Source organism: Battus philenor, unplaced genomic scaffold (assembly GCF_028537555.1).
Source record: "Battus philenor isolate CCGP_79_NKW_IND1 unplaced genomic scaffold, ilBatPhil1.0.hap1 SCAF_9, whole genome shotgun sequence".
Taxonomy (NCBI): Eukaryota; Metazoa; Arthropoda; class Insecta; order Lepidoptera; family Papilionidae; genus Battus; species Battus philenor.
Window position 1 is genome coordinate 3,545,187 of NW_027181759.1, and position 12,736 is coordinate 3,557,922.

Sequence of the window (12,736 nt, forward strand, 5' to 3'; positions counted from 1 at the left end):
CTATTAATAAATACTCTAGCAAAGTCTATAACATTTTGGTGAAAACCTATATACTAAACCTATACATATACCACTATATACATATTTCTATGAGTGTTAATTTTTTATTTTCAATTTCTAATAAATACAAACAATAATTTATACAGTTTATTAATAATTTTTTTACATATATTTAAAATTGTACATTATGTATAATGCACTTATGGAATATTGCTAAAAATACATAAAGCGGTGAAAATTAGCACTTGATTTTTTTGTCCATTTAGAAAAGGTTCATAATTGTTAACATAATATAAATAAATTAAATTGTGATTGCATTCAAAAAATATTTATTATAACGCAAAATTGTAAATCATGTTATATACAAAATGGTGTAGCTTCCAATACAGAAGCTAACAAGGGTTGCAAGCATAACACACCACAAAACTTTTGTCTTTTTTTTTGTTTAGAAATTTTGTATAATTTGTCACAGTAATGATAGGGACCAATAACAAATTTTTTCTATCTGCTTTTGCATTATATTGCATGAAATCTTCATAATAATTCAAATATTTTTGATATTTATATCGAAATCATCAAGTAGTTGATGATACAAAACACCTGTGATAATAAAAATTAGTATTAGTCACCACAACAATAGATATTACATAATATTATAATCTGTATTATAATCCAGCAGAGAATGCACAACTCATGTTAAGGATACCTTAGTTCACAAAATATCTGTTTACATGTATTGAGAAAAAAATATACATCTTATTATTTCAGTGCCTAAAAAGTAAAAACCAGCCACTGCTGTACTCATCTCAATCTACAATTTTCCGAATTGTGTTTGAGGAATATTATGAAATTGAACAAGTATAGCGTGGAAAAATTTTATCAAACTTGTTACATAACATAGAAATAACAAGTAGAAACTTTAATTATAATGTAGGACATCTAGAAACTACAATATACCAGATAACGATAAGTTTCGGATTATATTAGAAAAAAACACAGTCAACTATGCCTTTCAGTAGCTTATAAAAGTACAGTTGAAAGAGTTATTATAACTTTGCCTGAATACATCATAGCCTTTTAAAAAAATGCTTTAAGAATCAAAAATTGACCAACCCAAATGAATTGTGCATTCTCTTATAGGTTTTACTTCAATTAGTAGTTTCCTGTTGAAATTGACCCTTGAATAAACAATTGTGTTATATATAAATCATCAAAATATGTCAATGATTACATTGAATGCTCAGCAATATAGATTTAAGCATACACATTTATTTGGTAAGTTCATATTATAACGAAATATACAAACTGTTGTGAAATATAACAAAAAAATCTTAATTAAAATTTCATTTAATAATAAAAGTATACAAGAGGAATTGTATTGTTTATTATCAAGAAACAGAAATTTAAATTAAAAAAATTGTAAGTTTTGTCAAGTTAATCTTCAGATACCTTGAACTGTGAATAATGTGGCAGTGTTGATATTCAATGCCCAGCATCCTGGAATTGTTTGATAATTAATTTTAATACACAATGAATTTAATGTTATCGCATAAGTAGAAACTACAAGAATATTGGGCCTGATCAAACATTGTTTCATTTTATTAAACTATCATCACCTGTATGTATTGTGAATAAATGCAAGCGATGATGAAAAAGCTTGCTACTCAATAACTGAAACTTGGCAATTGGTCTAATTCACTGATTTTTCAGAATACCAACTCTGTCGAAGATTGCACTAAACACAGTTGCTCAGTTAAAAGAGTTGCAACTGGAAAGTTTAAATATACTCTCCAGACCTTGGTATACCTGATTACTATCATTTTGGGTAAAGGAGCCACTAAACCTCCTTTAAATAATACATTGCATCTTGTACTTTTTAGGATTTACATAGCAAAGGAATGAAGTGTATTTTTAACATTGATGCTGCCTAAAGTATACATTTTATTTTTCATTATAATGTTGAATTTTTTTTTAAATCTTGTTACTTTATTATTTTGATATAAAACAGTTGTTTTTAATATAATGATTGGTGTATACTGTGTGTGGAGTATGTATATTAATACTAACTGGCTCCCGCCTGCTTTGCAAATGACCCTTAAATTATTAAATTTCAAAGTTGATCACTACTCAGCAAAAGAAATACTTCTATTGAAAGGTTTGCAAGCCTTACAGTTCTAGATATTGTAAAAGTCAGTACATAAGCGGAAATCTCATAAATACAAGACTTTTTTGTTCATCCTCTCAAACTATTTCTAGACATGGGGGAAGTTATTAGGTAGATAGGCACAAACCTGCGCGTTACTTCTTGATGAGCTGAACTACGTCCTCGTCGTGTACCACGTGAGCCACGCCCACGCGCTGCGGGGAGTATTTGGTGCTGGTGCCCCACACCAGCGCGTACTTCAGCTGTGCGGCTAGAGACCGATGGATCGAGTGACACACATGCTCAATGCTCACACCCTGAAAATGCAAAACATTTGTTAATAGCATTTTATAATAAATTTGTGTTTTTTTTAGAACATGTAGTAACATAAATCGCGATTGGTTATAGGTGTAAAAGCTTTAAAGGGTTGAATGTATAGCCTATTTGCTGATTAATGTACAATAAACCCTGTACGAGAATTAATGGTTTGAGAAAAATTATACAACTTAATGAAGTTTTAACATTTTAATCTTGGTTACTATTTACATTATCCCAACAGACTTTATTATGTCAGAAGCTATAGGCCCATAGCGTTTTAATGTAAAAGAAATAATGTAACATATAATTCAGATTGAATGGGAATAGGTTGAATAAATTTTCTGCCCTGTGAACAGATTTTGACACAATATTGGTTTATGGGACACTTGTATATTTATTATTATTGAATATAAAGACAATCCCTTGAAAATTAACACTAAATTAAAACTTATTTATTAATCTCAACAAATCCATTTCCTAATCTAAACTTAACTTCTCATGAACTATATTTGCAATGACTTCTGTGATATGATTTTTATAATGCATCAAAAGAAATTCCAGTTTTTTTGTTGAAATAGAATGCAATCTCTGTATCTTTTTAGTGTAAACCAAAACTAAGTAATGAAAATAAAAAAGATAATGTATAAAGATTATCAATAAAAAGTAAAAAACCTTTCTCAATATGAGTCCTTCATCGAAGTCCGGCGGCTGTCCGGGTTTCTTGGTGTAAACGCGGATGAGAGACAAGTACTCCCACAGTATCTCCAACAGGTAGTCCAAGTTCAGCTTCATGTTGCAACTGAAAAAAATGCAAGAGATTTTATAAACAAATTGTATATATTAAAAAAAAAACTCTTAAATATTGCCCCAGGTACACTACCTGTTCTGATGATATCCTTCTAACAAAGATTTATTACTAACTAGGTGCAGACTACACACTTGACTGTTAATGGTTATTTTACGTAGTCCAATAGTACATAGTCCAATAGAATTTTTTTAAACAAAATGTATTTTAAAATGATCACTTTATTTAATTACATTGTCTTATTAAACAACTATGTACATACTACTATATTCATCGTCTTAGTAAATAACACTTTTTGTTTAATACCCTAATTTAATTGCTGGCAGGGTTTTTATTTACTGCTTAGTTTTGTTTTATTTATTTCTTGCAATTTCTCCATGCTTTCTCATCACACAACATTGTAATAAATGGTATTTGTAAATTTTGGTACGCATTTTTAGCATTTATAATTACATCATCTGACCAAATGCTGAGTGCTTAATTTTAACTCATAACAATTAACATTACTATACTAACCTAACGACGACTGAGTGTGGCTCACGAGCAATCCTATCCACCTCCTGTATGGAGATCTGATCAATCTTGTTGTAAACGTAGATGCAGGGCAGATACACGCGGTTGGCCAGAATCACGTCAATCAAGTCATCTGCAGTGCAATCTTCTCGGAACAGCACCTATACAAAGGTTTGAAGATATCTATTACATAACCTAGGAATCAAACCCGTGTTCAATTATTCTTAAACACTTGTAGTAAATATGCACATAAGGGGGCTACCTACTAATAAAGTATGTCTGGCCTCAAGCCTCATGTATGTTACTAATTCTGATATGATATGATAAAAGTAAGAATGGGAATTTTACCCACAAAAAAAAATGGAAACAGGATGTTCTATTCTTAAAATCTGTTATCTATTTCAAATGTCGTGTAATATTTATAATTTAAATATTCAAACAGAAAAACTTTATATAACATATGTACCTCGGCATTGAATATTTTATATTCATGGAGTATCATTTGCACCATTTTCTCGTCGACTTTTGTAAGTTGACATGTTGAATTAAAAGACAGACCACCACCTTTTTTCACCTGTTGACAAAAAAAGACAATTATTAAAATAAAAGTAAATTCAGTATTTAAAATGGAAGATCATTTCAAACAGAGCATAAACTTCTTTTATCTTTGTTTGCTATATAAAACTACGAAATTTAATAATTTAACCACAAAATTCCTTTATTATATCCCCTGACTTCTGTGCTAGGTGAAGACCTGTTTTAAACTAGGCTTCTACATGTTATGAGGATAGCCTTCTATTCTTCTTTGCATGGTTAATATTATGATGTTTATATCAAACATTATTAAATTTCATTTAATTAGAGTAACTGTTCAGATTCTGGCCGGCTCTTCTCAGCAGATCACCACTATGAGATGGTGGTAGCTAACTACTTGTAATGTTAAAATGGCTGACAATTTTAAAGTGTATGATGCAAAGGCTAAAATGATACATCAGCAATAATTATTATTTACCTTAAAATAAATATTAGGCTTAGCCTTATTAAGCCTGATGCCAACACTCTCCAACTCCCTCTCTAGCAGCTGGCGATGTACATATGGCTTTGTGGCATCCAGCATCATGAGCACCAAGTCAGCTGTCCTTGCTACAGCTATAACCTAAAGTAATTATTGTTTAAAGTATTTGTAAAGGAAAATCTTTTGCACAAAAGCAGAAATAGGTAGAAATTACATACAGCAATAGTAACCAAATAAGTTATTGTTCAACCATCTCAAGTACCCCAAAATTTGTATGCTTAATGCATTTCAAGTGACATTTCAAGATAAGATCCCTTTTAGGTTTCTACATTGCAGCCACTCCATGGATCATTTACCTTAACAGCCTTGGCGGCCTATCAACCTTAATGGAATTTGAAAAGAGAGCTCGCCAGATATTAAAGCAGCTGCAGATATCTTCATTCTATAAGATCAAATTAAAATGCGAGACTTAGCAAATGTAAATTAGTGATTGTTTAGCTCATTGATCAATTAATGTATGGTGCACTCTATTAAAATATAAATGGTTTCAAAAATAATAGATAACATTTTCAATGGAAATTTAGGCAATTTAGATTGTTACATATTAAAATTAATTATTGTTTAGTGTCTGTTAAGGCAGACGTCATATTCTCAAAAGCTCTCTAAAATCAATGACCTTGTAAAAATAGCCTTGATATATATAGACATGTTTTACTTTAATTGATTTATATGAAAATTTATGCATCTACTTCATAATAGCAGCAAGTTCACTAAAAAACACATTACCTGTCTTCCTCTACCCTTTCCCTGAGCTGCACCTTCAATAATTCCTGGTAAGTCAAGCAACTGTATATTGGCCCCTCTATATTCAATCACACCAGGGATACAGGTAAGTGTTGTGAACTCATAGCTTGCGGCCTCTGAATGTGTATGAGTGAGGGTGGACAGTAGAGTTGACTGAAACGAATAATAAAATTAATTATTCACTATGAAACCTTGTGTTTCCCAAAGGGGTCCAGTTGGACAACCAGAGATATGCCGGAGACTCCAGAAGGTCTATGATGACATGACAAATATTGCAATTCATTAGCAAGGATTCACAAAAATTTATCTGCTTTCAGTAGTTAAGATCATATTGTAAGAAGCCCAGCAAATTTTACTTGAAAAAACATGCATATTCCATGGTTAATACAATATGACAAGTTAAATTGAAAATTTGATTCATGGCTGAATCTCGGCCGCAATGCAAATTTGATAGTTAAATCTAATCTAATAAAATGTTTATGAAGAATATAAAAAATTTGAAAGTGATCTATAATAGATGTTAATGAACCTCTGTTTTAGATTAATAAGGGCTTTGATTTAAGCATTTCAATCAATTAATGATGTACATGTTTTTGCTACAAATTTCATTACTTTTCTCAACATTTTCTATTGCCACAGTTTTACTTTTAATAATATATAAAAGTCTTTTTAGTTATGCCTGCATTTAACGATTTCAATTTATGAATTTGGACCCAAAAGTATCAAGTTTGTATAGAAGTAAAGCAGCTGCTTTCAATGATCAGTTTTTAGTTACTTACTTTACCAACAGATGGAAAGCCAATGAGAGCCACCCGGGCATCTCCAGATTTCAGCACATCAAAGCCTTCACCTTTATCACCACCTTTTTTGGAAGGCTCCAATAACTGGGAACGATATTTAGCTAGCTTTGCTTTCAATAGGCCCAAGTGATATTCAGTAGCTGCAAGAGAAATGAGGATACAAATTTTATTTCCATTAATGGTTTAATATCAAATATTTATTCTTATAAAATATTATTTGAAGTTATAAAAAACATTAGGCAGTATATGTATATAACACAACAAACATATTTTTTGCTATTATGTTATTAACATTCCCAGGTCAAAATTTGCAGACGTTCGAAAAACTTGGCATTATTGCTATTTCATAAAATCTAGATAACTATTTTACAATTTCGTAATGTGAATGTATGTTTTAAAAAACATTTAACTCTATATTATTTGTGTTTATGTGATAAAAAAACAAGATACAAACAGTTTTGTGAAGGCAAACTTTATCACAATTTTTTGTGAAAACATATATAAACCATTCTTTAAGACATTAAATCTGAGACATAGTAAAAGTTTTATAACATTTTCAAATAATATGAAAAATCTATCCATAATTTAAAATAATTATAATATTTTAAGTTATATACTGGGCAATGAAATTACCTTTATTCTTCTGTGTTCGTGCTATTTCTTTTTCAATTTCTGATATTTTCTCTAAAATCCCCATCTTTTATAAAATACTTTGGGAACAATATAAGTAACAAGGGCAATAAAACATGAACTATTCTTAATTACAAAATCATTTCTTTCCTAAATAGTAAATTTATATTTAAAATAGTAAATAATCAGCGTATCGTAAAATTTTGCGGAGCTCACAATAAGTTACAGCTTATAGGTTATTTACTAGTGATGTCAACATGTCAAATTAACATTGACACCATTAAATTTTTGCTAACTCCTTTATGTTAATATATTATTTTTACTACGCTTAAAAATATAGTTGAATCCGTGTCATATAAAAGATAATTTATAAACAAAAGACACTTTTAATAATTTTTAAATTTATTATTCCTTAAAATATTTGCAAATATATTGGACCGTTACAGAAAAAGCTATAATTCTAGAAAAAAATTAGAATAATTTTTTTAATATAATTTATTCCAATTTTTATGTTAAAAAGAATGCTATGTAGTAAAAGTTTATTCATTTATTCAATTATCAAAAAAATTATTGCTAAATTTTCTTTACCCAATTTTTGGACCTTGTCCTCCAGTCATCAAGAAGTCGGATTGGAATTAAAAAAAATATATTCTTCAGAAATTAGTCTTCAAAAATTTTAGTCTAATCGCTTCTATTTATACTTTAATTGGCAACGAGTGCCCGTAAACGTTACTAACAGGCTTTTCAAATCTAGCGCTACTAGATTATTACAAAATAAAAACAATTGTAAACAATTTGAAAATTATTTAAAATCGGATGCGATGATTAAATGTATTTTAATTCTAATATTTCATTCCGGTAAATATCTACTTTTGCAGATTTAACCGAACCACCAGAATTGAAATTAAGGCAATTAAAATAATCACGCAGACTTTATCATATACTGTTCCTAAATATCATAACTTAAATATAGATGCCTATAAATCTTCCACAGCTTGATGGTGCCTTCTTATATTTCTTTTAATAGAAAGGCTATACGATGAGCAAAAATATTTATATAATTTTAAAGATGTGTATTTGCAGTATTTACAGAGTGATGTTATTAATAAAAATACTTTTAAGCTATAGGTCAACAATCGAGGAGTTATCTGCGAAAGACTATAGAAGATATGGAGTTAGAATACGAAGATGAAAAGAATTCAATGATAGCTATTGCCGAAACTGGTATTTTAAACTTTGACAGTTGATGTCGTATATTGTAGTTTTCATATCATATCTGCTTCCACGTGTTGCCATATTAATTCCATTTTAAATATCTTTATATCAAATCCATCGTATATAATTAAATCTTGATTTTTATTTTAAAAGAACCTTTTCATATTTAAATCAATAGAACGACTTCTTCATGTCGACATATATCAAGGAAATTTCTATTGAAATAATATTAACCTTAAGTTTTTTAAATATTAGTAGTAATTTATTATCGTAATATTTTACTAGGTATTTTAAACACGTAGTTAAACTATTAAATTCTCGTTTGTAATCATTCAGATACAGAGTTGTATGAAGATTTTTATGAAGAAATGGACAATCGTATAAGAATACAAAATTCGATGGACATGATTTTTTTTGGACCACCGAGTTCGTTCCTGAGACTTGACCCGGAAACTATTTTACATATATTAATACACACGAAAAAACATTTGATACCAATTACAAGGGCACTGTTAGCCTGGGATATGATAACAGGTAGATTCAATTTATGAAAAGATATATGTATTATATTTTATTCAGTGGCTTCTTTCGATAATCGTAAATTTAAAGTCCAATTACAAAAACATTGATTAAAAAACACCTCAACCAACATTATCAAAGATATCGTAGACTTCCGGCTCCGTGGTTAAGGTTTGGGCTCAATAATGCTAACTTATTTAAAGTTAACTTAACTTAATGACGATATGACTTAAGCTTAGCTATAAAAAATCAGCAAGCTACTAACCAATAAATAAAACATGTGCTTAATAATATGTGTACGAAATTTTCATTGTGATAACCTTTTCAGATGGAAAAACTGCGGCATTTTTACAAGGTCGTGAATTTCTGGCCTTCGGTAGTCTTCTAAATGTTATACCGGAGGAGGATTTGTACTATGTTAATTTTGGAGAATACTCAGTATACAAATATTTCACAAATCACTATGTTAATTTAGAGAATAGAAAGGTAATGTTTGTTTGTAATGTAACTGTCAAAATTCTACGACTGATGTGGGTTATCTGTGATGACTTATAGTTACAAAATGTGGTGTCTTGCTCTGGGCCTCATTGGCCTACGGTCGCTTAATAAGCCGTGGATTATGGTTGGTATTGCTCTACGAGATCGAATCAGGAGAGGAAATTCGTAGATCAACGAAAGTAACAGACAGTTCAGCGAATTAGCAAGTTGAAGTTGCAGCCGGCACTCTACATAGCTCGCAGAACAGATAGCCGCTAAGGCTTTAAGTTTCTGAAATGGAGACCACGGGTCGGTAAGCGCAGCGTAGGAGGTCCACTTAAAAAGTGGACAGACGACTTTAACAAGGTTATTGAAAGTCACTGCGGGATGCTCTTGTCCACTTGTGTATATATTGCAGCTGAAATGAAGAACTTAACTGTATCTGTGCAATTTCGAATCAGTCCGTTGCCTTGTTGTCATTGATAAATGCTATTTGCACGTAATCTCACTGGTTTTGCGCTAAAACCGCTTATCTTCGATATCTTTACAGTTATTAATGACTTGACTTATTTCACGGTCTTTGGAGGACACTAAGTTCTAAGTGCAGACACTAAGTTGAAACAGACGCTGACGCTGGTTTAAAAGGGAGCGTTGGCTGCCTAAATAAGTTAGACTCGGGCTGTCACTTGAAACGCGTTCATCATTCTGTTTCAAGGATGCCCGAGGGTTGAACCTCTGCTGTATCGCTCAATATTGTAAAACATTAAGTGGTCAAGTTAGGGTACTATGCAATTGTTAATGTGTTTATGAAAATGTAGGGTAATATTGCAAAAACAAGTATTGGGAACATCGCTAACAAAGGCGAGCGTTAGTGTCGCAGATTGATAGCGTCTCAATGGACGTTATGACGTTTGCGTTACTAAAGTCTTATTCTGTTAAGAAAGTGAATGTGTCAGTAATTAGTTTCTTAAGCTGTTATCGGATTTTAACCTGTTTCCCAATTATTAAGATGTCTTACGAGAATTAGACGATACCGCCTTGAATTCATATTAATACGACTAGTTTTCTCCCGAGTCCCGCGGGACAGAGATTAATTTTTGTTTTCAGTTTGGGGTATTGGTGGCTGCCTACCGAAGATATTTTGGCGGTGACTGGTACAAGAACGGTTCACGAATCAACGAGTTGGGTTATTTGCTGTGCGGTTTTCCTGATTTCGAATTACAAAGAATCACTCCGAATACTTTTAAGAAACTTAACATTGACGTTTTGGGCAAACTTGAAAGATGTAGTGTACAGCAAAAAAAGGTTAATATAATTTCATAACCTAACCAATTTCACGAAACCAGTTTAGTCTAGTCAATATAAATATAGATCTTTTAAATGTCAAAAGTAAAATTTTTAAAACATGTTTTTGTAGGCGGAATCAATATAATCGCTACCGAATATATAAAATAATAAATTAAAACAAACATTATCGGCAAGGGTAATATCAAAATATTCCACAATTTTCATCTTTATTAATAATAAAAGTGAGGTTATCTTTGCGAGTTGCAAATGGAACTGTTTTCGACATTTAAAATAAGAAATTCACGTGTTTAATAAAAATAATTACAGTATCCGGCGATAAATATTGCACATCGTCCTCACCTTTGGAAAGAGAATCATCTAATTTTAGCTTCGTAGAGCATTATCTCTGTCCCATACTACCTATGTGATGTTTTGTCAGTCGTGCGACAGAGATAACGCTCTACGAAGCCGAAAAAAGCCGATTGTCTCTTTCCGCCGGGCATTGTAATCATCATCATGGCAGGTATCGACTGCCGTCACCAAGATCACCACTATGACCGGTATTGTGCTGTCCGCATCAAGCGATTTCCGGTGACATTGACTACGTCGTCCACCTGGTGAAAAGCCTATCCTCGTTGCATCTACCGGTCGAAACTCGTAATCCTTTCAGCACAACGGCTGCCGGTTGAATGAGCTATTTGCACGACCCGCTGCCATTTCAGACGAGTAATTATAATAATTGCTATAAATTATTCCGCCTTACATATTACTGTCAAATTAATTGCATAATTTTTAGACTCTTTACAACATTGCCATTCACCCTAATGCTTATGGAGACCCCTATAAATGGTCTTCACATGAAATCAGTCGACTCAACGAACTGTTTATATGTAAGTATATGTAAAGTAATAAAATAAAAATATTGCATAAACTTTTTAAAATATCTGTGTAAATTTGAAACAAGGTTATATGTTGTTTGAAAAATAATAAGTTAAAAATAATTACTCATAAGGTATAATAAAATAAAAAAATATATAAAATGAAATAATGAAAGAACCGTATTCTATATTTAAAAATTTCTATCAATTGTGCTAGTGTATTTTTCGTAAGAACTTAACAGCTCAATATTATATAACAGCCCCTTTTGGAATAAAATATTATAATTAACGCTTTTTATTGTTTCCTTCATAAGCATGTTTTGTGTATAGGTATACCAAAAGAGCACATCAGTGTCTTAGAATTAGAAGCAGTACCGGCTATAAGTCCAAAGGTCATGAAGCTTTTAGATCAGAAGAAATTGGAATATTTCACTAAACCTCAAATACTTCGGATGAATCCTGTAACGCGAAGAATTTACATACTGAGAATGCAATTGAGAAATAGTTTAGATATGAGTCAGATTGCAAGGAAAAAAGTGGCGCATGTAAAGCCGTATTTAACAGTTGTCTACATTAATTGGATGCTCATATGCACATTAACTTAAACATATCGTCAACTAATATGAATTAGGATTTTATAAATAATTTCAAATAAATTTGTAATAAAATTGTTAAATGTGATGTCTTTTTTAATACTTGAAAATGTGTGGATTATTCGTATATTTATTCGGTACTCTTCATATATTACAATATATCATTCCTTTTCCATAATTTATATATCAATTCTTAATTAAGTAGCATTCCATACTTATATATCTACATTAGTCGTCTCGTGCTCGCTTCGGGAACTTAATGCAGAAAAATGCTACTATGGCCAACTTCTGTCGGAATATTGTATTATTTATTATTGTATTATTCATAATTGTCATAATATTTTTTATTGAAGGGGAACCACGTCTGCTTAGGTGCTTGCGTATGAACTGCTATTCTCATTTATAACAAATGAACTTCTTTCTGTAGTTAATTTATTCAAGATTTCAATCGCCGCTTATTTAAGTTAAAATTTATGAAATAGTAATCGAAAATTGTTATTATAGATGGAGCTGTACAGGTAACGATTTAACTAAGCATAAAAATCATCATTAAAACAAGTAATTATTAAGCTTTGAAATATTAGTTATATAATATTATCTTGAAGGATCGTTTTATGCGATTGGATAATAATAGAACTTCCTGTATTAGTTAAGTAAATTAACCTAATTAATCAACAAAAATCTAAATTAATTTTAATCCGATCAATATTAATTGTAATATAAAATAACGTCAAGGTTT

General features: G+C 30.8%; 1 protein-coding gene across 1 annotated transcript; it reads right to left on the minus strand.

Moving 5' to 3' along the window:
* Positions 1-206: 206 nt before the first annotated feature.
* LOC137932038 (developmentally-regulated GTP-binding protein 2) lies at positions 207-7,258 on the minus strand. Its single transcript, XM_068775595.1, has 9 exons — positions 7,032-7,258; positions 6,378-6,538; positions 5,581-5,751; positions 4,792-4,935; positions 4,246-4,353; positions 3,783-3,940; positions 3,134-3,260; positions 2,292-2,460; positions 207-1,497 (listed from the first exon to the last, which is right to left on the minus strand). Exons 1-8 carry the CDS (start codon positions 7,093-7,095, stop codon positions 2,299-2,301), a joined length of 1,095 nt encoding a protein of 364 aa, XP_068631696.1. The 5' UTR covers positions 7,096-7,258; the 3' UTR covers positions 207-1,497; positions 2,292-2,298.
* Between the last annotated feature and the right edge of the window lie 5,478 nt (positions 7,259-12,736).

Excerpts from the sequence above, each read along its gene's own strand:
- LOC137932038 (XM_068775595.1), bottom strand. The coding sequence starts at position 7,095 with ATGGGGATTTTAGAGAAAATATCAGAAATTGAAAAAGAAATAGCACGA. Across the intron at positions 3,941-4,245 it reads ATAAAATATTCAATGCCGAG|GTGCTGTTCCGAGAAGATTG; the intron begins GTACATATGTTA and ends ACCTTTGTATAG. Across the intron at positions 2,461-3,133 it reads AAGGACTCATATTGAGAAAG|GGTGTGAGCATTGAGCATGT; the intron begins GTTTTTTACTTT and ends TTGCATTTTCAG.